Raw genomic sequence first — 22,668 nt, forward strand, 5'->3', positions numbered from 1 at the left:
TAATATCTGTTAAATTTTTTTAATAATAATAGATTAATATTATTTGTGTACTTTATATTCTTATTACTTAATAAAATATTATTATTATTACTATTATTATTTTGTATTATCACCCGGGCTAATGTTAATCGCTGACAATTGCTTTGTTGTCATATAAACCAAAGATAAATTTGTAGGGTCCAGTGATCATTTTAAAAAAAAACAAAATTTTTGAGGCTTTTTCCTAGCCGCACGAGTTAGTGGGAAATGGTGGGCCCCGTCAGTTGTCAGTTAATCTAGGCCCAACCAGTGGACCGGGCCGAAATCACAGTTAGCCTTTCCTTGGGTTTTCCGTCATTTCCATACCATTGAAACTCAAAGATTTTTATTTTATTTTCTTACCAAGCAGAAAACTGATTGTTGTTGAAACTTTTTCTCTTCACATGCACAGCTTGCATGGAAAGTGACGCCGCATTGATTATTTATTTATTTCAAATACTGATACGTTGCAATCAAAAGCCTAATGATTCAAGATATATGTCCAATCTGCATAAGATAAGAGTGGGACGGGAAGCCATACAAAATCGATACTACCCACATGATGAGTGTTTGGCTTTAGGATGGTGTTTATTAACATGTCTGCATTGTAACTCGCACTAATTAGTATTTCTTCTTTTTATCATTTTTTTTTAAAGATAAGAGAATAGATAAAGCTTGAGTGTATTTTTTAAAATTACTCGACCGCGTTCCTAGAGACAATATATATATATATATATATATAAGAAAAATTATCAGTACTTGCTCTTTTATATTGATTACAACACATGGGCAGGGCCTGAAACAGCCGCGGTGCACATTTCAACGTACAAAAAAGGGGGACTGGAAGAGAGCAAATGTACTTGCTGCAGCCAAAGAGAGACCAAGGCCCTCCATGATTTCGGATTCAGCAGGAATTGAATGTCCCGCCTAATTTCATGCCAATGGTCAATACCAACTATTTCGGATAATTAATTCTTGTAAGTTAACATGGTTCAGCTGGAAGCCAATATATATTTTTTTAATTACTTGAGGTTATTAGTTAGAGCACAATTCATATTTCGTGAGACTCAGATAATTACTGAAAATAGTATTTTATAAAGAGTAAATTTTCTTTCCATATACTCAATTATACAATATAATTAAGAAAAGAATTATCTCTTGATTTTTTTTTGAGGGGTTTAAATTGTGATGACAATAACCTTAATCATTGGGCCTAAAGTCAAGTGGCTTATTGTTCCTAGTAAAATTAAAATTAAAGTTTTTTTCTATTATCATAATATTGAAAAAAAAAAAATTGTCAGGTGGGCTCTATGCAGTCGCATCATTTCAACTGTTTTTTTTATAATTCCAATAATGCAGTGTTCTTTCTTTCACTTGCTCCTGTGAAAGAATTAGGACATGGAGAATCCAGAAAGCTTGGAGGAGGGACTAATAGCAAAGTCTTCACTTGCTCAGCCAAATCCTATAAAAATTACAAATGAAGTTGGTGAGCGCAGTGGCTTGCCGGAGAGTGACAATTCTTCAGCTACACCCGTTGTTGTTCTTAGCACCTTGGTAGCCATATGTGGTTCATTTGCTCATGGCTGTTCTGTAAGTAGCATACCGTTATCATGCATGCTAGTTACTTTTTTTTGTTTCTTGATCTTAAATGTGAAGAAGAAATGAGTAGATTACCATAAAATTGAGTTTTTTTATTGATTTTTAACTGTCTATCCTACCTACAATCATGTGATTGGTATTAGGTAAGCTTAGATGACAGGTCCAGTACTTTGATGTTAAATGGTGTGTATTTGTCAAATGTTTTTCACTTTCAGCAAACAGTGGAATAGTGTATTATGGTGGCTTACCAACTTGAGCAAATTGGATTGTTTCAAAGTTTCATTCTTGTTTTGAAATGCAGCTCAATTATCAATTACCAATCAACAGTTACTTTAAGCCAACGGAATAGGATCTTATGTCAATATGTTTAACATTAACATATATGTTGTTAGTTGGTGACTTTAGAGAATAGAGATAAGCATTAATCAAAATTTTCATCATCAAATACATGAAACGGGTGGACTATCCTAATCATAAAAAAAAAATAATCTATTATAATATATACTAAAAATTCAAATGCTTATAAAGATTTCTTCTGCAGCTGTCATTCCAATTTCTTATTTCATAGTTGTCGAATGCTTCTTTTTTTCCATTGCCCCTCTTTCGCTCAAGAAAAATAATGATGGAGACATCAGAAAGCTTGGAGGAAGGACTAATTCCGAATCCTCCACTTCTTGAGCCAACGCCTATGATCACCAATGAAATTGGTAATGGCGGGGGCATGTCTGAAAGTGATTTTTCTACTACACCTGCTGTTGTTTTCAGCACCTTGGTGGCCATATGCGGCTCATTTACTTATGGCTGTGCTGTAAGATCCATTGCTGTTTTTTTTGCTGTCAGAGCAAGTCAATACATTTTTCTTGCAAGATTAATCTCTAAATGCTTGAAGATAGGAGGCTTTCAGGAGCAGTTTTGAGTGAAATCACTTTCATCACAAGCCACTAGTCAAAATATTAGTTTTTCATTGACTGCAATAGATTGATTGATTGTTGTTTTCAGGTTGGATATTCATCAGCTGCTGAGTCTGGAATGAGGGCAGACCTGGGACTCTCAGTGACAGAAGTAAGTTGAGCAAGCCCAAGTTATCCATGAACACAGAACGCTAAAATAAATAAATAAATTCATATAAACTTTGGCCAGAATATGTCACTCTTGATACACACACGTACACACAACATCTATTATTGTGTATGCAGATTCACTTAATTGATCATCACTATTATATGATCTTATACATTTTGAGTCCTATAATTGACCATGGCTTTCCCTTGTTCTTCTAATTCTGCAGTACTCAGTTTTTGGTTCAGTATTGACATTTGGAGGAATAATAGGTTCATTAGTAAATGGGAAAATAGCAGACGTCACTGGTCGAAGAGGTGTAAGTCGGTCGATCTTCCATTTTATGTCTCAATGAATAGTATGAAATTTCTTTTACCCTTCTCAATAGTATTTAATTAACTGCTAGTGCAACAGGCAATGTGGCTTTCTGAGTTATTCTGTATTGTTGGGTGGCTGGCAATAGCATTCTCAAAGGTCGTTTTCCTTTAGCTTCTCTGCATCATCACAATCATGCTTGATGTGGCTGCCTGCATGAAAACTGTACTTAGAATTTTATTTGGAATTAAATGGTCCTTTTCGGGTTCAAGTTGCATAACAAGCTCTATCTTCTATTCCAATGGTCTGTCAATAGGCTATAATTTACTTCAGTACTTGTTCATAGGATGCTTGGTCACTATATCTTGGACGATTTTCTCTTGGGATTGGACTTGCAATTATTGCTTATGTGGTAAGTGATGTGAACAATTTTATGGTTGCTTAATTCACGTGTGAGGCATCTCACAGCATTTGCCTCATTGTTCCAAGACAGGTACCAATATATGTCGCAGAAATAACACCCAAGAACATCCGGGGAGCATTTACAGCTACTAATCAGGTGTATATATATCTTAATTATAATGATTAATATTACTTGTTTAACTTATATTTAATGAGCATTTACTTTGTCATCAACTCTGCAGTTCTTGAATGCTTCTGGTCTTTCAGTAATGTATTTGGTGGGTATTGTTGTTTCCTGGCGAGCCTTGGCTCTAATTGGTAGCTTCAGCTTGCCCTTCTTTTGATTTTATTTGCTTAATTGCCAAGCCCTGTATGATTTCTGATGTTTTTTTTTCATTTAATTTTCAGCTGCTGTTCCATGTCTGTTGCAAGTTGTTGGTTTGTTCTTCATTCCAGAGTCACCAAGATGGCTGGTGAGTCCAAATCAAAAGTTCATAATCTGTTTTCCTGGTGGTTTTTAATGTTGCACAAAGCAGAAACTCGAGTCCTCAGCTTTTTGTTTAACCTCTTGTTACTATGCTTAGCTTTTTTGTTTAAGCTCTTGTTACTATGATTGTGAAACTATGAGCATATTAAAGTTAGTATGTATATCTATTTTCAGGCGAAGATTGGTAAAGAAAAAGAGCTAGAAGCTACTCTGCAGTGCCTTAGGGGAAAGACTGCAGATATTTCTATGGAATCTACTGACATCAGAGTAAAATTCCAGCTGTAATATTTGACTACTCAATAAGTAGAAAACACATGAAATATCTATAAATCTCTGGCACAGAACAACCAATGAGCATCCCATATTGCAGGATTACACGCAGACATTTGAGAAGGACTCGAAAGCTGGGATTTTTGATCTGTTTCAGCAGAAATATGCTTATTCACTCTCAGTAAGGCTACTTGTACTTTTTTTTTTATATTTGTAAGCCCATTCTATATCGTCTGTCCTATGATTTTTACATTAGATTATTTAATTGGTTTAGGTTGGAGTTGGATTAATGGTATTGCAACCATTAGCTGGATCAGCTGCAATTGCATATTATGCCAGCTACATATTTGCAGCAGCTGGTAAATTAACAACATTTTGTACTATTTCATAGAACTAATGAATATTGAAGGAAATGACAGTGTGGATTTTTGTTTGTAAAGATCTTTTGACAAACATTGGGAGTATATCAATGGCTATCATTCAGGTAATTGGCCATAAATCAAACGTAGGATTTTTCCATTTTATATACTCAAGAACATACAATTTCTTTTACAGCTTCCGGCTATTGGAGTGTCCATCCTGCTGACAGATAGATTTGGAAGAAGACCGCTTCTTTTGGTACACATGTCAAAGAATTAAATTCATCCGAAAATTAATTATTCAGTAGGATGGCCAAGTATGTGTGTGTTTGTGTGTGTATATATATGTTCATATATTTGCAGGCTTCTACTATCGGGATGGGCTTAGGTCTCACTATTATAGCTTTGGCATTCGGCTTGCAGGTTCTTCTCTTACAAAAGTTTAGAACTTCTTCACTAGTTCTCACTTCTGTTTGAAATATTTTGATCATTGCTTAAAATATTTATGTGCAGGACACCCATCTTTGGAATGAGGCTACTCCAGTCCTTGTGTACATTGGCATAATGGTAATCGTCTCTATGTATTGTGAGCTTACGGTAGAGGATTCTCTACAAAGATTTTTTCTATATATATGTATATATATATATATTTTGTATAGTCTATCTAATTGGTGCAAAATATGACTGAATCTATGATCAGGGGTTCAGCATAGCTTATTCATTAGGCATGGCAGGATTACCAAGTGTCATAATGTCAGAGGTAAATGACTACGTGATCTAGCTCTACATCTTTTCGTGAATGTTTCAACAGGAGTCGATAAATATGCCATTGAACTTCCATTTTTCAGATATTTCCTATAAACATCAAAGGTTCAGCAGGAAGCCTGGTGATTTTACTCCACAACTGCAGCAATTGGATAGTTACATACACTTTCCACTTCATGATGGAATGGAGCAGAACAGGTATCTGAAACCCCAACATCACCTATATACTCATACTATTTCCCACTTCACAATCCTCTTTATCTTGCTCTCTAATTACAAGTCTGTGTTGGCTGCTGTTGCAGGAACATTTTCTATATTCTGGGTCATTTGCGCCGCAGCCGTTGCATTCGCTGCATTTCTGGTGCCAGAGACCAAGGGACGAACACTCGAAGAAATTCAAATATCAATTACAAAGTTATAATAAATTTTATTACGGGACTCCACATTTGTCCAAACCATGCATATATGGTTTATATGATCTTGGGAGCCAAGTTTTAATAAAACTTTAGCATAACTGTATATGATCATGGGAACCAAATTTAAAAAATGTTTGATTGCAGATGATGATGGTTATTTATTGTTAATAAAACATATAAACCGGATATGTGTTTAGCAATACATTTTTTTTTTAATAGCAACACTCTTTGAATTTTAAAGTACTGTATGCATAATACTTTATGAATTGATTGGTGTGACGTAGAACTCATAATATATTTTAAGAGATGTGACACAATTCATTAGATATTCATGTAATCACTTATATAATTTATTTTCTAATATTATTAGTGTAAAAAATACATTATTTTTTTCAAGAATAAATATGCGTATCTCATAACAAAATTTTCTTTAAACTTGTACATTTATAACCAATTTTCTATGTTATTTATTATGGCATTAATAACCAATTTTATTTTTAAAATTATAATTTATTTACATTTTTTTTAAGTGTGTAGATGTCTTTTTTTAAAAATTAGTTATTGATAAAAATTTAAATAGAGGAATGAGACAATGAGGGTATATTTATAATTTTATTAACAATATATAAACAAATTAGATAATTTAATAATTTTTTTATATGCTAAAAGAATATAATAATAAAATTATAATAAATTAAGGTATAAATATCTTTTTTAAGACATTAAAGAAATTTTTACTTATTTACCTAAACGTTGGGGTGTGTTTGTCATTTTCCTATTATTTTTTGTCTTTATTGGACTGACGTTTACTGGAGTGGAAAGGTTGGGCTTTCGGCCTTTATTCAAGGGGACGTCAATCATTCAGCAGTCATGGGCCATGATAGCGGCGTAAAGCATTACCTCAATTTCCTGCCCATCCCAAAAAGTCACTTTCGCTTGAAGAAACTTTAAATCATCATGGAGAGATACTAGAAGAAAGCTTGAAGTGGGAGGAAACTATGAGGGCCAGTTTAGTAATATTATGATTTTAAAATAGTTACTGCTAGTTGTGTAATTAAAATAATTAATTATAAAGAGAATCGATCGAATCTTTGGTAAAATTTAATTTTAAAATTATTGTGAGTTTTAAAAAAAATCGTATATATTTGATAAATTTTATCGTTAAATTACTGTGGAAAAAATAATTGAGTTGAACATAACATAATGTTGAATAAAATTTATTTAAACTGTAACACCCTAAATCCAACACTATGTGGAGCACGCAGTAAAGGATGTTACTTATAAATCATAATTCTTACACCAAAAACCTTAAATCGAAATACCTCAAATTTTATTAATCAAATCGATAAATCCACAAGTCTGGTGCTAAATAGTTTCTCCCAAAGGCATAAATATTACAAAAGTCTCAAAACTCTCTAAGCCTATGTTTGGTGCAACTTTTCAAGTAGAGTTTTTACCCAAAAAACTTTAATTATTTGGTTGTGAATAAGAATTTTTATTAAAAATTTATGAACTTACTTTAATAGGCAAAATTTTTAAAATTATGTTATGAAAAAAATAAAATAAAATAATTAAATAAGTAGAGGATATTTTAGATATTTTAACATTTAAAAATAACTTTTCAACCTTTATTCCTAAAAGCTCAAAATTTGAACTTTTGCTAGTAGATGCAAAATAACTTATTTAAAATTCAAAAGCTCTATTAGAAAAACAACCAAACAATAACAAAAATTATGATAAGAGCTTATGAGATTAAATAAACATTTATAACAATTAAATAAGTCATACCAAACATGCACTAAATACAAATTCATAAATAGATAAACTTAAGGGAAACATAAGTTTATCCTACTCTTATTCAACTAGGAAAAGTAAATAAATCTCAAGCTCCAAAGATAAGCACATTTCTCAAGAAAGCTACTCAATCTGCAAAAAGTAATGATGAAGAATGTGCCGTCAACTTAGTGAGTAAAACCATTCTCAATGCACTAAGCTTATCGGGTATCAAAAATATTGCAAGCCTTCTTTTATCAAAACCATATGTTGTAAATCATAAATTTCATAAAACGACATATTACAACAAGATGACATAAATTCATGTTAATTCAGAAGATCAAAAGCATAGTTAACCATGGGAGCAAATTATAGAACATATGTACAGGAAACAAAGTTAGCTCATATCACGCCGTGTCACCTATACTCTCAATGACCAGGCCAGAAACATAATTAAAATCAAAATATCGTGTACACATTCAAAGCAAAAACCCAATACTAATACAAGACATATATATATATATATATATATATATATATCGTACAATATGATTGGAATCAAAATTAGAATGACTATGGATAATGAGCCAAAACATTTCAATTCATTTTGCGTATGTAGAAACTTCCACGTGGCACTTCATGCACTTTGACCCTCGAGAGGTGGCCCTTATACAGCGTCAAGAGGTGGCCTCTACACAAATTTTCATAAATAATCTTAATTATATATAGGAATAAAACATTCATATGAGATTCATGAAAGATCATAACAAAGATTTAGACTTGCAAAATAAATTACATTCTAATAGTTTATAGACAATTTCATAAAAGATAATCATTTAGAAAAATAAATTATATATTAACAAGGCATATTTAATATTTTGTTAAAACCACAAAAAAAAATTCAGATTTGAAAACATTTACATAAGCTAATTTTGTGATGAAAATCAATTAATTTTTAAGGAACTATAAAAACACGTGTACTTATAATAATATTAAAATAATCATACATATCTAGTACATTAGGAATGAAATTACTGATGATAAAAGTAATGATTTAAACAGACCTCTAGGCCCTTAACAACCTCAAACACCTCAAACATCTTAAATAAATATAAGATACTATTAACAACTTATTTGAAGAACCTGATTTTCTAATTCATAACCGCACAAGTCTGATTATTTGAATTTTAACTCTTAATCTAATAACTAGAATGACACAATATTACACAAAACTATTTTGGACATCCATGGATATCTCTCATAAAATTTTAGGAGGATCTGATGCCAAAAACATTTTCACAACTATTTGTTTCTTGACAAGTTAAAAATTGTCTCATAATGCCTTAACGAAACAGCTTGGGTTCCAAGATTTTTATAAAATTATATATTAATTAGAAAATAATGAAATTAAACAAAAAAAAATGCTAGACACATATATTAATCTTTATTTAAAATTTCAGAATTTTTTGAGCTCTTTTGGCACTACAAATAATTTTGTGAAATTATTCATTCTATTGAAATCGCAGTTTTCTAATGCAATAGTGTTGGATTCGAAAATCTATATAAAATCAAAGAGAAGGTCAAATCTTATGAAATAAAATTAATCCAATAATCCTATATGTCTAGTTTACAAAAAGATAAGGTTCTTTTTAAAAACATTTATAAAATATATATTTCATTTCAAGATATTCATGCTGTCCAAAATTGTCCAGTGTATTTATTGCATTAAAGATTAACTAACATGACTCAACAATGAATTAACTACACACAACTTAAACACATCGTAAATCATGCATAAAGTCTGTAGTAATTAAAATCATGCAAGATAAGACTCTTAGTAGAACACAACGATAGGAAATCTGGTAGAGTGTCGGAAAAATAAGACTTATAAACCATTAAGACTCTCTCCTAAGTAAGAGTTCAAATTCTAGGGTATGATAAAAGAGTGATAAGCAGCTGAGAGAAAAAAAATGTGGCTGTGAATTTAGGGTTATGGAAGAGGAAACAAAAAGTATGAATTTATAAGGAGTCATAGGAAACCCTATTAATTTTTGGAAAGAATAAATCTTTTCCAAAATTATCCCATAAACAATCCTTATTAATAAGGAAAGAAAGTTTCTACACATAAGAATTCTTGTCCTCTCATAATTCCTTCTTTTTTTTTTTCCAAAAAAAACAAATTTTGGGTATTACAACTCTCCCTCTCTAAAAATAAATTTCATCCTCAAAATTTGTTGTGATTCCTAGTCCTTATTCATAAGCAATTCAACCTCAAATGGTAAGTTTCAATTTAACTCTATTCAAGGGACAATTGAGAAAATGTCATATTATTCCCAACTCCATCTGAACTAGAATTAATCCTAAATGGCCTTATAAAATCATATCTCATATCCTACTAACGCACTATAGAAATTCAAGAGATGAAAAATATTATGGTTAAAAGCTTTGGCTGCAATACAACAAATAAAAAAGGATGGCGGAAAAACATAGTACTAATTTAATCCAAAATTCAAAGCTTTCTATGGAAAATACTTACCGCACCTAAGACCTCGCTATTCAATTTCTTGATATCTTGCTCTATCATGGCAAAGACACGTGGCTTTTTCTTTTGACTCTTGGCAAAATGTATTTTACCATTACGTTACTTTGAGCAATCTATAACCTTATGCCCAATCTGTCCACAGCCAAAACAAACTCCTGTATATAAATAACATATGTCGCGATGGTACTTGCCACAACGGTTGCAGAAAAGTATATCCTTTTGAAAAGACTTGCTACTAAAGTCCTTATGTTCACCTTTGTTACCATTACCATCATGTTATCTTGGCTAGTTATTTTATTGACAAGTTTGTGTAGCTTGAGATTGAATTAAATCCATTTCTGTAAGAATGGCACGACCCAGCAAATCAACGTAATTATTAAGTTTAAGGATGGTCAAATACCTCTTAATGTTTGTACGTAACCCCTCTAGGAACTTCCTATATTTACTACCCTCATTAGCGACCATGGTAGGGGCAAATCGAGACAGGGTCGTAAATTGTTCCTCATACTCAACAATGGACTTCGTTACTTAATTCAATTTCAGAAAGTCAGCCTCCATCTGATGTCGAACCCATTCAGGAAGATACTTCTCTTGAAAACCCTCTAGAAACAACTCTCAAGCGATAGATGCATCTTGTAAAGCAACACTCAAAAGACAGGCTTTAACATATTACCAGTGGTCTGCCTCATCCTCAAAGACAAATGAGTCCAAAATCACCCTCTAATCATCGTTGCAACGCATAGCCACGAATATCTTCTCTGTTTTACCCATGTGTCTACAACCATGAGATCGACAATCTCCTGAAAGGTAGGTGGTCCCAACTTCTTAAACTGCTCTAAGCTCAATATAGTTCCCTAATCTCTTTCACCACTTTGTCTCTCAGCTGCACATTCCCCTGTGCCCTAGCCCTATCTCTAGCCATATCTTGAATCAACTTACTCTATTGTTCCATCAATCTAACCATTGCACGCATTATAGGGTTACCTTCGTTAGCCATCTCATGCAAGGTCGGTCAGTGTCATCAGACACATCAGAAGTATTTATTGAGCTATATGCATTCCTAGCACCTTCCTTGCGTGACATCTTTGACTAAACCAATGACGAATAAGAATAAAATAAATAAATAAATAGATTGAAAATAAGTAATAAATAAAGGACGTATCAACACACCAAGTAATAAATAAGTGGAGAAAATTGATAACAAAATTTAGAAGTTGTCAACAAGAGCAAATAAGTAATTCATGATATGTTGATACTAGGAATCCTCAATCAAAATAGTTATCACATAGTCATGGGTCACCAAAAGGTCAAAAGGGTCTAAATCAAATTTTTAGTTATTGGCGATTGCTCTCCACCTTAAAGATCTATTCTCTCCAATAATCTCAAGGTGAACAATACCATTTATACAATTTTATTATTGAGCTTTGCAATCCAAAGCACGTCTACTTAGTTAGGAGAGCTCATGACTTATAAAGCAATTTAGGAGCTCATTCGTTAACGATGTGAGATATTATATAAACATTTATTGGTATGTTTTATTGTAAAATATTTTTTATTTTACATGTATATGTAATAATTGTTAATTAAAATAAATATTTTCTATTATGAATCAATATAATTTGTAATAGTAATAATAATACCTTTTGGAGCCTATAAAAATAATCCAAAACGGGCCCCTAATTCCATGTTCTTCGCTTGCTAATGAAATTAGTGATGGCAGTGGCATGCAAGGAAGTGATTCTTCAGCCATACCTGCTGTTATTCTCAGCACCTTGGTGGCCATATGTGGTTCAGTTGCTTATGGCTGTTCTGTATGTACCATTATTATCATCGCGTTTTTAGTGTTGTTTTTTTTTCTCTCTCTCTCTATTTTTCAGTTCTTTTTCTTGATGGTGTGTATTTGGACATGTTCATTAGTTACGCTATAATTGTGAATAATTGGGATTGGAGTATCTTAAAATCTCAATTAACTAGATATTTTCATGCTTGATGAACTTGGTAGCCCACTTAAATTCATTCCTTATTTCCCATTAAAGCAACATGCAACAAGATCTGAATGCTCCACTTTTTGAGGGAAAGTTGTTGGTTTCTCACTGACTAAGCAGATGGTTGGTTACTGTTTTCAGGTTGGATATTCATCACCTGTTGAGGCTGGAATCACGGCCGACCTGGGACTCTCTCTGATAGAAGTAAGTATTCATTTAATTTTTTTTTTCTCATGATCAACCCCAAGTTGTTTATGAAATGCAAAATTTCAAAATAGAAGTTCGTATAAACTTAGGCCACAGTAGTTTGCTATGAAACATAATGCGCAGATGCAATGTATTAAGGTGTATGCAGATAAACTTGATGTTAATTCAATGTGAATGCAACATGAGTCCTACATACTGCCGAGAAAAGCTGTATATTTGATGAATTTTTCAAGGAAACCTTGATTTAATTTGATCATCACTATTCTATGATCAGTAATTAGCGGTTTCTCGCCTATGATACATTTTGATTCATAAAATTGACATATATTTCCCTCACTCTACTCATTCTGCAGTACTCACTTTTTAGTTCACTAATGACTAGCAGGCCTCATTGGTAGGAAAGGTGTAAGTAATCCAGTTTTCTGCTAAATGTCTCAAGTAACAGTGTGAATTTTTAACTTTGAATAATTTCTTAGGCTTGTTAATAGTATTTACTTAAATGTATGTCCAACGGGCAATGTGGTTATCTGAGTTATTCTTTATTTTTGTGTGGCCGGCAATAGCATTCTTGAAGGTTTTTTTTTTTCCCACTCTTTTCATTCTCTCCATTTGACTATAATGCTTTCTTTTGTTGCAAACATGAATGTTGTACTCCATTTCTTCCCTTTTTTTTTGGTTTGGTCGTCCTCTTTTCTTCTTCTTCTTCTTTCAATGTTGATGAACTATATTTTAATTTATGTATTGCTTTATATAATGTTTGGTCACTTTATCTTGGACTATTTTTAATTGGTATTGAAGTTGGACTCATGGCTTACGCTGATGCAAACAATTTAGTTGTTGCTGATTTACGTGCGAGGCATGTGATAGCATTGCATCAGTATTACGAGACAGATGCCCATATATATTGTGGAAATAACACCCAAGAATATCCGGGGAATGTTTACGGCTGCTAATTATGAATATATGTTGACTATAATTGATTTTTTGCTTACATGACTAATAATTTATGAGTATTTGCTAAGTCAAGTCTGCAGTTCTTGTTTGCCTCAGGCATTTCACTTATGTATTTGTTAGGAACTGTTGTTTCCCAGCAATACTTGGGCTCTAATTGGTAATTCCTGCATGCTCGTCTATTGCATTGCTTGCTATATTGGCGAGTCTGTAATAAATTCTTATGTTCCTATTTGGTTTAATTTGCAGCTGCTATTTCATGTATAGTGCAAGTGCTTCGCTTCTTCTTTATTCCAGAGTCTCCTAGACGGCTGGTTTCTTTTCTATGTGATACATTTTGAGTCCTATAATTGACCATATCTTTCCCTTATTCTTGTCATTCTGCAGTACTCAGTTTTTGGTTCGGTAATGACAATTGGAGCAATATCTGGTTCATTGATAAATGGGAAAATAGCAGACCTCACTGGTTGAAGATGTGTAAGTCAATCGATTTTCTGCTAACGGTCTCAATGAGTAGTGTGAAATTTTCAAAGTATGAATTTTCCTTTACCTTTATCAACGGTATTTAATTAACAGGCAATGTGGTTATCTGACTTATTCTGTATTTTCGGGTGGCTGGCAATAGCATTCTCAAAGGTTTTTTTTTTTTTTCTTTCTCACCCTTTATCTTTTCTCTGTCATCGCAATCATGCTTGACTTGGTCCCCTACATGAAATTGTTCATATTCAATTTGCTTCGGTAAATGTTGATAGGATGCTTGGTCACTTTATCTTGGACGATGTTCACTTGGGATTGGATTAGCACTTATGACTTACGTGGTAAGTGATGTGAACAATTTCATGATTGCTCATTTCACATGTGAGGCATATGACAGACAGCATTTGCATCATTGTTACAAGACAGATACCTATATATATTGCAGAAATAACGCCCAAGAATGTCCGGGGAGCATTTACAGCTGCTAATCAGGTATATCTATGAAAATTATAATGTTACTTGTTTACTATTAATGAGCCTTTAATTTATCATCGCGACTGCAGCTCTTGGTAGCTTCTGGTCTTTCGGTAATATATTTGGTGGGTAGTGTTGTTTCCTGGCGAGCCTTGGCTCTAATTGGTAGCATCAGCTTGCCCTTCTTTTCGATTTCATTTCTTAATTGCTAAGCCCTTTAAGATTTCTGATGTTTCCTTTTCATTTAATTTTCAGCTGCTGTTCCTTGTTTGTTGCAAGTTGTTGGTTTGTTCTTCATTCCAGAGTCACCAAGATGGCTGGTAAGTCCAAATCAAAAGTTTATAATCCTTTTTCCAGGTGGTATTTAGTATTGCTCAAAGCATTATCTGGAGAGTTCTCAGCTTTCTTTTTTTAAGCTCTTTTTACATATCTTAAGTTAATGCAATTAGCGTGTGTATCTATTTTCAGGCAAAGATTGGTAAAGAAAAAGAGCTTGAAACTACTCTACAGCGCCTTAGAGGAAAGACCGCAGATATTTCTATGGAATCTGCTGACATACAAGTAAAATTCCAAATTTAATGTTTTGACTAACAAATAAATAGAAAAATACATGAAAAACCTACACGTCTCTGGCACAAAATGACAAATGAGCATTCCATTATTGTACAGGATTACACGCAGACCTTCAAGAACGACTCACGAGCTGGAATTTTTGACCTATTTCAGCGAAAATATGCTTACTCACTCTCAGTGATTCTTTAATAGAATTACTTTTTTTTTTCTTGTTAATATTTGTATTGGGTTATATATTGTCAATCCTACGGTTTTCACATTAGATTATTTAATTGGTTTAGGTTGGAGTTGGATTAATGGTAATGCAACCATTAGTTGGATCTGCTGCAATTGCATATTATGCCAGCTACATATTTGCAGCAGCTGGTAAATTTACAGCATTTTGCACTATTTCATAGAACTTATTAATATCCAAGGAAATGACAGTATGAATCTTTTGTTTGTAACAGATCTTTTAACAGCTATCATTCAGGTAATTGCATCAATCAGACGGGATTTTTCCATTTGAAATACTCAGGAACATACATTTTCTTTTACAGCTTCCCGCTATTGTTGCATCTGTGCTCCTCACAGATAAATCTGGAAGAAGACCACTTCTTTTGGTACACATGTCGAATAATTAAATTCATCCAAATATTGCTTATTCAATAGGATGGCCAGTTTATGGTGAAGGTGTATACATATATTCTTAATATTTTCAGGCTTCTGCTATCGGGACATGCTTGAGTCTCAGTATTATAGCTTTGGCATTTTGCTTGCAGGTACTTCTAGAACAAAATTTAGACACTTCTGCATTAGTTTCCAGTCCTGTTTGACGTATTCATGATCTTTGCTTAAAATATGTATACGCAGGACACAAATCATTGGAATGAGGTTACTCCAGTGCTGGTATACATTGGCATAATGGTAATTTAAAATATGTAGAAAAAGGAAACTTGTCTCTATATATTGTAAGCTTACGTTAAAGGGCTTGCTGTTAATATATGGCTTTTTTTTTTTTTTTCAATTGTTTAGTCTATCAAATCGATGCAAAATGTAACTCATTGACGCTGAATGTATAACCAGGGGTTTAGTGTATTGTATTCAGTAGGCATGGGAGGATTACCAAGTGTCATAATGTCCGAGGTATATGATTACTTTATCTAGCTCTACATCTTTTCACTAATGTCTCAACAGGAGTCGATAAATAAGCCACTGAACTTCCAATTTTCAGATATTTCCTATAAACATCAAAGGTTCAGCAGGAAGCCTGGTGATTCAACTCCACAACTGCAGCAGTTGGATAGTTACATACACTTTCCTTTCCATGATGGAATGGAGCACAACAGGTATCTGAATCCCAATGCTTATACTTTTCCCACTTCTCAATCCTCTTTCTTCCTTTTGCTCTCTATTTGTTACTTATACAAGTCTGTGCTGGCTACTCTGGCAGGAACATTTTCTATATTCTGGGTCATTTGTGCTGCAGCTGTCCTATTCGTTGTATTTCTGGTGCCGGAGACCAAGGGACAAACACTTGAAGAAATACAAATATCAATTATAAAGTCTTCTCAGTAATACATCAACATCACTCTACTGCAATTAGAGTATCAAGTGTAATAACCTGGTTTGGCTGAATTGTTGTACATTATTGGATTCATCTTCGGTGTAGTGAATGTTTTCATACAAAATTTCTTGTATTGTGCGTTACTGTTGTAAATTCCCTTTCTCATAATCATAATAGTGTTTTATTGACAACCGAAAATGAATATAGGAACCTATAAATCCTTCATATACTTGCACAACTCAGTAAAATCCTTTATTTGTGTAAATTCTGTTCATTATGTTTCGAAGAATATACTAAATTCTCTCATCGCACAAATGACTGATACAACTTATCATACATCAAGTTCTATCTTTTATCTTAATCCAGCAAAAGAAGTAATAATAGAGTCTTGTATTTCTTCCAGTGTTCGCCCTTTAGTCTCTGGAACTATCTTTGCAACAAACAGGACAGTCAAAAAGCCAATGCCCGAGAAGATGAAAAATGTTCCTGCAGTCGTGCAGCCAACAAAATCAAATGTTTAACATCAATGTCCATTTCTGTGTTAATTTGTGTGTCTTACCTGCTGAGCTCCATTGCATCATGAAGTTGAAAGTGTAAGTGACAATCCAAGAGCACGACCAGCAGATTAAAATTACCAAGCTTCCAGCTGAGGCCTTTACATTTATAGGGAATATCTGAAAGGGAAATACATTCTTTGAATGAATCAAAAGCTATATCCATAAAACCTTGCATGAAATTGAAAGGTTCTTTTCTTTACCTCTGACATTATAACAAAAGGAATTCCTGCCAAGCCTATGGAGTTAAACGCAGAACACCCCTGGTTTCAGAGTTGATTAGTTTCCAAACACACTTTTCTTTGTACGTAACTAGGTTGAAATTTGAAGCAAAAATAATCATGAAAAATCGGCAGGAGTTAATTGCTTTCTTGTCAAGATGGAGTACCATAAAGCCGACAAGCACCAAAATATGAGCGGCGTCATTCATATTCTTGACTTCCTGGTCAGAAAAATACTCTCTAATTCAGGAACATAACTAGAAAAATAGTGGAGCAAATGACATATCTTTGAAATGAAAATTTTGGAATTTGATTAAACCTTCAAGTAGAATGACAATCCTATAAGGAAGCAACCGAAGGCCATCCCACAAGCTGAAATCTGCAAGTATTGGTAACCATTCTCATAGCCTCGTTGATCAACAAAATCAAACATCTTAAACAAAGTCCTTGATGTTGTAATTACCATGAGAAGTGGTTTTCTTCCAGCTTTGTCCATCAACAATACACTAGTAATGACCGCAGGAAATCTGAAAAAAGAGAACATGTACTCGTGATAAATTCGTTTGGCAGAATCTTGAATTTACATTATAAGAAGCTAGATAATACCTGTATAATGGCTATTCCTCTACTTCCAATGCTACCGGAGGCACCTGCACAAAATCAGGCATTCGTATTGTCATTTTCTTTCCGTGTTCCTCTTACTGTTTTTGATCATCAAAAGTGTTCGAAATCACTGAAGGCCAATATACCAGCTTTTTCAAAGATGGAGCTTGTGTAATATGCCATTGCACTGGCTCCTCCAAATTGTTGTAGTAACATGAGGCCAACTCCAATCTAATTAAACAGATCTCAATAGTTCCCTATTCAGATAGGCCAAAATTATAAAAACAAGAGAATTAAAGATTCATTTGTATAAGTCTCACAATGAGTGAATTTGCGTATCTCCTCTGGAACAAGTTTAAAAGTCTAGCTACTGAATGTTTCTGAGAGATTTCGATGTGGTCCTACAAATTATTGTTAAAGAGCATTACTTATATTTCCCTCTAGTTGAAGTTAAACTCTCTATAAAATACTAAAGAGTCGGATTATAATGTACTCTAATTTCAGCTGCCTCTTGAGATATATCAGCACCCTTTCCCCTGAGATTTTGCAGAGTGGTTTCGAACTCCTTTTCTTTTCCAATTTTTACCTGCAAAAAAAATTATTCTTCACGCATTTCATTAATTTATCCTCCAGTATGTTTTATGGCAACAATATAAACAATGTGCTAAATTGGACTTACCAACCATCTAGGAGACTCGGGGATGAAAAATAAACCTATAAGTTGCAATACACACGGAATAACGCCTGATAAATAAATACAGAAGAGAATGTGAATCCTGCCGAACACTTTCAAGATCAAATCAATACAATACAGTAGAGAAAGTTACCAATTAGAGCCAAGACACGCCAGGGAATTACATTTCCAAAGAAATATGCAAGGGAGCAGCCGAATGTATTCATCAACTGTAAACTCGAAAAAATTTAAACTCTATATGTAGTCATAAACAAAGAGCTAACTAGTCGAATTCATACATTATGATACAATGTCACCTGATGGAATGCTGTAAAAACTCCACGAAAATCTTTCGGACTTATTGCTGCTACATAAATAGGTATCTGTTTTGGCAGAAAATAAGCAACTATATATCATTAAGTGACAAATTAATTTAAATAATCAGCAGATGTGAAATGCTAACATTTAATGCACTTACCACATAAGAAATGATCCCAGCTCCAAATCCTATAAGCAATCTTCCCGAATCCAGCCACAAAGCATCCTTGCAACAAGAATATCAGAAGCCAATCTATTATCCATTATTATTTTATTAGTAAATGAAGTGAAATTCTGGGGAAAGAAAGAACAAGAAAAGAAGGGAACCTTAGCAAAAGCTATTGCAAGCCAGCCTAGGGTGCAAATTAATTCAGAAAGCCACATTACCTGCTTCAGGATTTTGTAAGTTAATTGAGAAAAGGGCAAAGGACAAGGACACCCTGTGTTTTGATGAACAGTTAAGGGGACACCTTGCTCGTTTCTGAGTATGAAAGAGTGTTTGTGTGTCTCAGAAAAGGCCCGATGTGACCATTTCTAAATATAAGAAAATCTTCATGATCATACCACCAAATCACAAGGTGTCCAAAAGGACTTGAAGCTAGACTAAAATTAAGGGACTTACATTTCTCCTGCCAAATATATCAACTATTTTTCCACTTAGTATTGCACCTAGCATTCCTCCAATTGTCATTATTTAGCCAAAAACTGAGAACTGCATGCAGAATGCCAGCATAAAAATTAAAATTGATGTCAACAAGTACCAAGTCATTTGAACAAGAAAAAGTATCAGCCAAATTATGTTTCATTAATAAAATTTTCTCTATAACTGAGTATATAGGGATTTTCGTCTTATTACATTACTGTGTATAAATTAGAAATGGACAGTCTATTCTATTCTCAAATTTATATATTAAAATGCACGGATATTTACAGCTGAATTTACAGGTATGATTATATTATTAGCAATGTTATGTTGATGTGCATTAGTGGATCATCATCAAAGGAAATTTTATAAGATTGAATAATTTGTTGTAGAGTAATAGTCGATACTAACAGCTGCTATAGAGAGACCCAAGTCTTCCATGATGCCAGCCTCGGCAGGTGATGAGTAACCCACCTGCAAAATTATTAAATTTTTGATAAAATATCACTAATTAGGTCAAAGTAAGCAGATCCTATGGCTGGTATTTAGTAATGTGGATAGTTAATGGAAATTGAAGGGATCCACACCCACATCAGTAAGATAAATTGGTGGGTGGCCCAAGAGGTTGGATTTGGACAAGATATGCGACATGTAACAACCGTGTAAGATAGATTGAGCAACGTTCTTAAAGAAGGGATGTTTTTTTAAAAAGTTATTGTCTTGAGAATAAAAGCATATGAAATGATGTATCAGTCACTTTATTAATGGAGGGAAGCAACTCCATTATTTGGCAACTTTTGTCCGCCAGCAGCTGGGCATGTGACAAACTCTAATGTTGGTGGCCAAATTTTGGTCACTTTTCTGTATTCATCAACGTCAATTACAAAAACATACCTGTAATTCTCAAATCTCAGTCGCTTTTGCTCAAAATGGAATTCCCATCAAAGTAGATGGAGCATAGATAATTTGTTAATTTCAAAGATTTTCTCTGGAAAGTTCAGTCCTCTACTAGAAATTAAAGTCCTAAATAAGGTTCTTAATTTAATGCAACATCAATAACCCATTTCAGTCCTCTAGCTGACTAGTTAGCTTGTGTATATTCATGTATATGTATGTATTTATGTATGTAGGTACGTATGCATGCATGCATGTATGTATGTGCGAGTACTAAGCGATGAACCAACTTGAAGTTGAGCAAATATAAACATTTTTGAACTTACAGCAATTCCATAGCAGAAAGAGCCGGAGACAGCCACCAAGGTGCTGAAAACAACAACTGCAGTAGTGGCGTCGGAGCCCGAGGAATTCCTTATTGAAGGCAGCGATGCCGTGTCGCCGCAGTCACTGGTGGTGCCATAGTTCTGATAAGGCTTGTCTAGTAATCCTTCTCCTACACTAATTTGTCTCTCCATTATCTTCCTCCCTCCGCTAGATGCCTGTAATAAAGTATATGAAGAGCACCCTTTTATTTTCTTCCTTATTGTGATAATGCATTAGAATTTATTAATCACAATAAAAAATTAGGAGCTTAATTCTCTAAGGAAACAAACAGATGCAACCGGCAAGTATTTCTTGGTGTTGTAAATTTATAATAAATATTCTCATATACGTACCCCATGTGTAACACTGCTTTTCCTTCAAAACTTGTTTGCTTCCTTCTAATAATAAAGGGATTAATTATTGAAAAACCTCCAATCACACAGGAATTAATCTTTGCTTAGACTTTTGGTGAAGATCATAAAGAAAAATGAAACGCATGTCATATGAAGTTTGTACTTCATTTATTATATATTTGAAATTAAGGTATGCGCAAGAGTTTTTCTATTTAACTTTTTGGCTTTTTCTTATTCTTTTACCAAATATATGGATGAAGCATAGAAGAAATTGAGCCCACCTAAAGTTTCATAATTGATGTTACAGTCTGTTTTCAACTGATTTTGGGGTAGGAAAATCCAAACCAATCTAGAACAATAAATTTATATTTTTGGGGGAGATGGGGTACCTCACTAGTATATTGTGTGCGGTGCGGTGTATCTGAAATTCGGGGGAGGAGAGAAGGAGGGAGAGAGTGGTAGCTATGGTGGAAGGTCAGAAACAAGAGAGGTGTCCTTCCAAAATGAGCTTCACGCCTGCAAAACAGTGAAATGGAGGTTAGAGGTGAAGCCGGGGTACCCCGGCGTTCACACTCTGACGCTCAAGTTAGCAAACTCAAGCTTTAATGGTAAAGAGAGCTGGCTAGCCCTCTGTAAATTAGGGTTTAAGGTTGAAGAAAACCTATTTTTTGGAGTGTGAGTGTTTTTGGGCGAATGAGAGCATGATGGAGAATGAAACCTAGGCACCTTTATATATGGAGTACCTCTGCTGCCACGTGGCGTACCCTTTTTGGCTAACGTCCTTTTACCTTTTTATGATTTTTGGGCCGTTATGTGCATGTTCGCGGCGTATCTCATCCTTTGGAAACGTGGCGCGCGCTGGAGAGTGGTCCAGGGTACCTCTGCAGTAACTGTCGGGTAGGCGGCTGAGGACCACTGTCCTTGGGACAGTGTCATTTACTTTTGGCAGAGGTAGCAGGCGGCTGTCCCCCCCTTTTGGTACGACGTTCTTGATACCTTATTCTGACAAAATCGAATAATATCTTTTAAGAAGTGGAGACGTTTCTCATGGCGGATATTTTCTGAAGATTCTCTTGCATCTAATCTGCCGGGTACCTCGAGTGATTCTCTTGCATCTAATCTGCCGGGTACCTCGAGTTACGTGGGGTACCTCAATTTATATGGGGTACCCCTAATTGTGCGGGATACCTCTATTTGTGTGGGGTACCTCTAATCAAGCAGGGTACTTCTAATTACGCCGGGTACCTCTAATCAAGCCGGTGACCTCTAATTACGCCGGGTACCTCTAATCATGCGGGGTACCTCTAATCAGGCCGGGTACCTCTAATCACGCAGGGTACCTCTAATCATGCGGGGTACCCCTAATCAAGCCGGGTACCTTTAATCATGCGGGGTACCCCTAATCAAGCCGGGTACCTCTAATCATGCGGGGTACCCCTAATCAAGCCGGGTACCTCTAATTACGCCGGTTACCTCTAATTATGCACGGTACCTCTAATCATGCGGGGTACCTCAGTCTATGCGGGGTACCTCGAGTTACTCTGGAGTTATGCGGGGTACTTCTGACCGTGCCGGGTACCTCAAATCATGGCAAGTACCTCTAATCGTGCGGGGTACCTCTAATCATGTCGGGTACCTCAGATTGCACTGAAGTTATTTCATTCGTCGACACGTGGCGTTCTGCTATCTTTCTTATTTTTCCCCCAAACAATATCCCCCTAGTTTCTTTTGGCGAGAAGTATTGGAGGCAAAAGAAACTTACATAAAAAGTAGGAGCGACACGTGGCGATATGAAGTTTAGCTCAATGGGCAGTTGAATAGAGGA

The 22,668-nt window shown here is 34.5% G+C and overlaps 3 protein-coding genes across 4 annotated transcripts; 2 read left to right on the forward strand and 1 right to left on the reverse strand.

Moving 5' to 3' along the window:
* Positions 1-1,331: 1,331 nt before the first annotated feature.
* LOC18040562 (sugar transporter ERD6-like 10) lies at positions 1,332-5,828 on the forward strand. 2 transcript variants are annotated; one of them, XM_006433145.2, is made up of 18 exons: positions 1,332-1,608; positions 2,617-2,679; positions 2,906-2,995; positions 3,091-3,150; positions 3,338-3,403; positions 3,485-3,550; positions 3,636-3,711; positions 3,802-3,866; positions 4,055-4,147; positions 4,251-4,331; positions 4,425-4,509; positions 4,591-4,634; positions 4,706-4,768; positions 4,873-4,932; positions 5,023-5,076; positions 5,210-5,269; positions 5,358-5,472; positions 5,577-5,828. In XM_006433145.2, exons 1-18 carry the CDS (start codon positions 1,417-1,419, stop codon positions 5,693-5,695), a joined length of 1,452 nt encoding a protein of 483 aa, XP_006433208.1. In that variant the 5' UTR covers positions 1,332-1,416; the 3' UTR covers positions 5,696-5,828. The 2 variants fall into 2 exon arrangements, with proteins under 2 accessions (XP_006433208.1, XP_024039771.1); XM_024184003.1 differs by lacking the exon at positions 1,332-1,608 and adding an exon at positions 2,222-2,425.
* A 5,679-nt stretch (positions 5,829-11,507) lies between these two features.
* On the forward strand, positions 11,508-16,409 carry LOC18040371 (sugar transporter ERD6-like 18). Its single transcript, XM_024184006.1, is given in 18 exon segments — positions 11,508-11,533; positions 11,726-11,816; positions 12,132-12,194; positions 13,536-13,625; positions 13,725-13,784; positions 13,901-13,966; positions 14,052-14,117; positions 14,189-14,264; positions 14,355-14,419; positions 14,568-14,660; positions 14,769-14,849; positions 14,954-15,038; positions 15,162-15,274; positions 15,374-15,433; positions 15,525-15,578; positions 15,738-15,797; positions 15,886-16,000; positions 16,105-16,409. Coding segments are annotated over 17 exon segments (1,359 nt in total). The 5' UTR covers positions 11,508-11,533; positions 11,726-11,729; the 3' UTR covers positions 16,230-16,409.
* Positions 16,410-16,570: 161 nt separating this feature from the next.
* Positions 16,571-19,293, reverse strand: LOC18041066 (sugar transporter ERD6-like 5). Its single transcript, XM_024184004.1, has 16 exons — positions 19,210-19,293; positions 18,915-18,974; positions 18,748-18,813; positions 18,587-18,652; positions 18,424-18,499; positions 18,276-18,340; positions 18,090-18,182; positions 17,917-17,997; positions 17,743-17,827; positions 17,599-17,643; positions 17,457-17,518; positions 17,313-17,372; positions 17,161-17,214; positions 16,976-17,035; positions 16,778-16,892; positions 16,571-16,704 (listed from the first exon to the last, which is right to left on the reverse strand). The coding sequence occupies exons 1-16, from the start codon at positions 19,276-19,278 to the stop codon at positions 16,571-16,573; spliced, it is 1,191 nt and encodes a 396-aa protein (XP_024039772.1). The 5' UTR covers positions 19,279-19,293.
* Positions 19,294-22,668: the final 3,375 nt, after the last annotated feature.

The sequence above is a fragment of the Citrus clementina genome, unplaced genomic scaffold (assembly GCF_000493195.1).
Source record: "Citrus clementina cultivar Clemenules unplaced genomic scaffold, Citrus_clementina_v1.0 scaffold_5, whole genome shotgun sequence".
In the NCBI taxonomy this organism is placed as follows: domain Eukaryota; kingdom Viridiplantae; phylum Streptophyta; class Magnoliopsida; order Sapindales; family Rutaceae; genus Citrus; species Citrus x clementina.

Excerpts from the sequence above, each read along its gene's own strand:
- LOC18040562 (XM_006433145.2), top strand. The coding sequence starts at position 1,417 with ATGGAGAATCCAGAAAGCTTGGAGGAGGGACTAATAGCAAAGTCTTCA. Across the intron at positions 3,151-3,337 it reads TGGCAATAGCATTCTCAAAG|GATGCTTGGTCACTATATCT; the intron begins GTCGTTTTCCTT and ends ACTTGTTCATAG. Across the intron at positions 4,332-4,424 it reads AATATGCTTATTCACTCTCA|GTTGGAGTTGGATTAATGGT; the intron begins GTAAGGCTACTT and ends TAATTGGTTTAG.
- LOC18041066 (XM_024184004.1), bottom strand. The coding sequence starts at position 19,278 with ATGACAATTGGAGGAATGCTAGGTGCAATACTAAGTGGAAAAATAGTT. Across the intron at positions 18,500-18,586 it reads TTTTTACAGCATTCCATCAG|TTGATGAATACATTCGGCTG; the intron begins GTGACATTGTAT and ends TCGAGTTTACAG. Across the intron at positions 17,644-17,742 it reads CTCCATCTTTGAAAAAGCTG|GTGCCTCCGGTAGCATTGGA; the intron begins GTATATTGGCCT and ends GATTTTGTGCAG.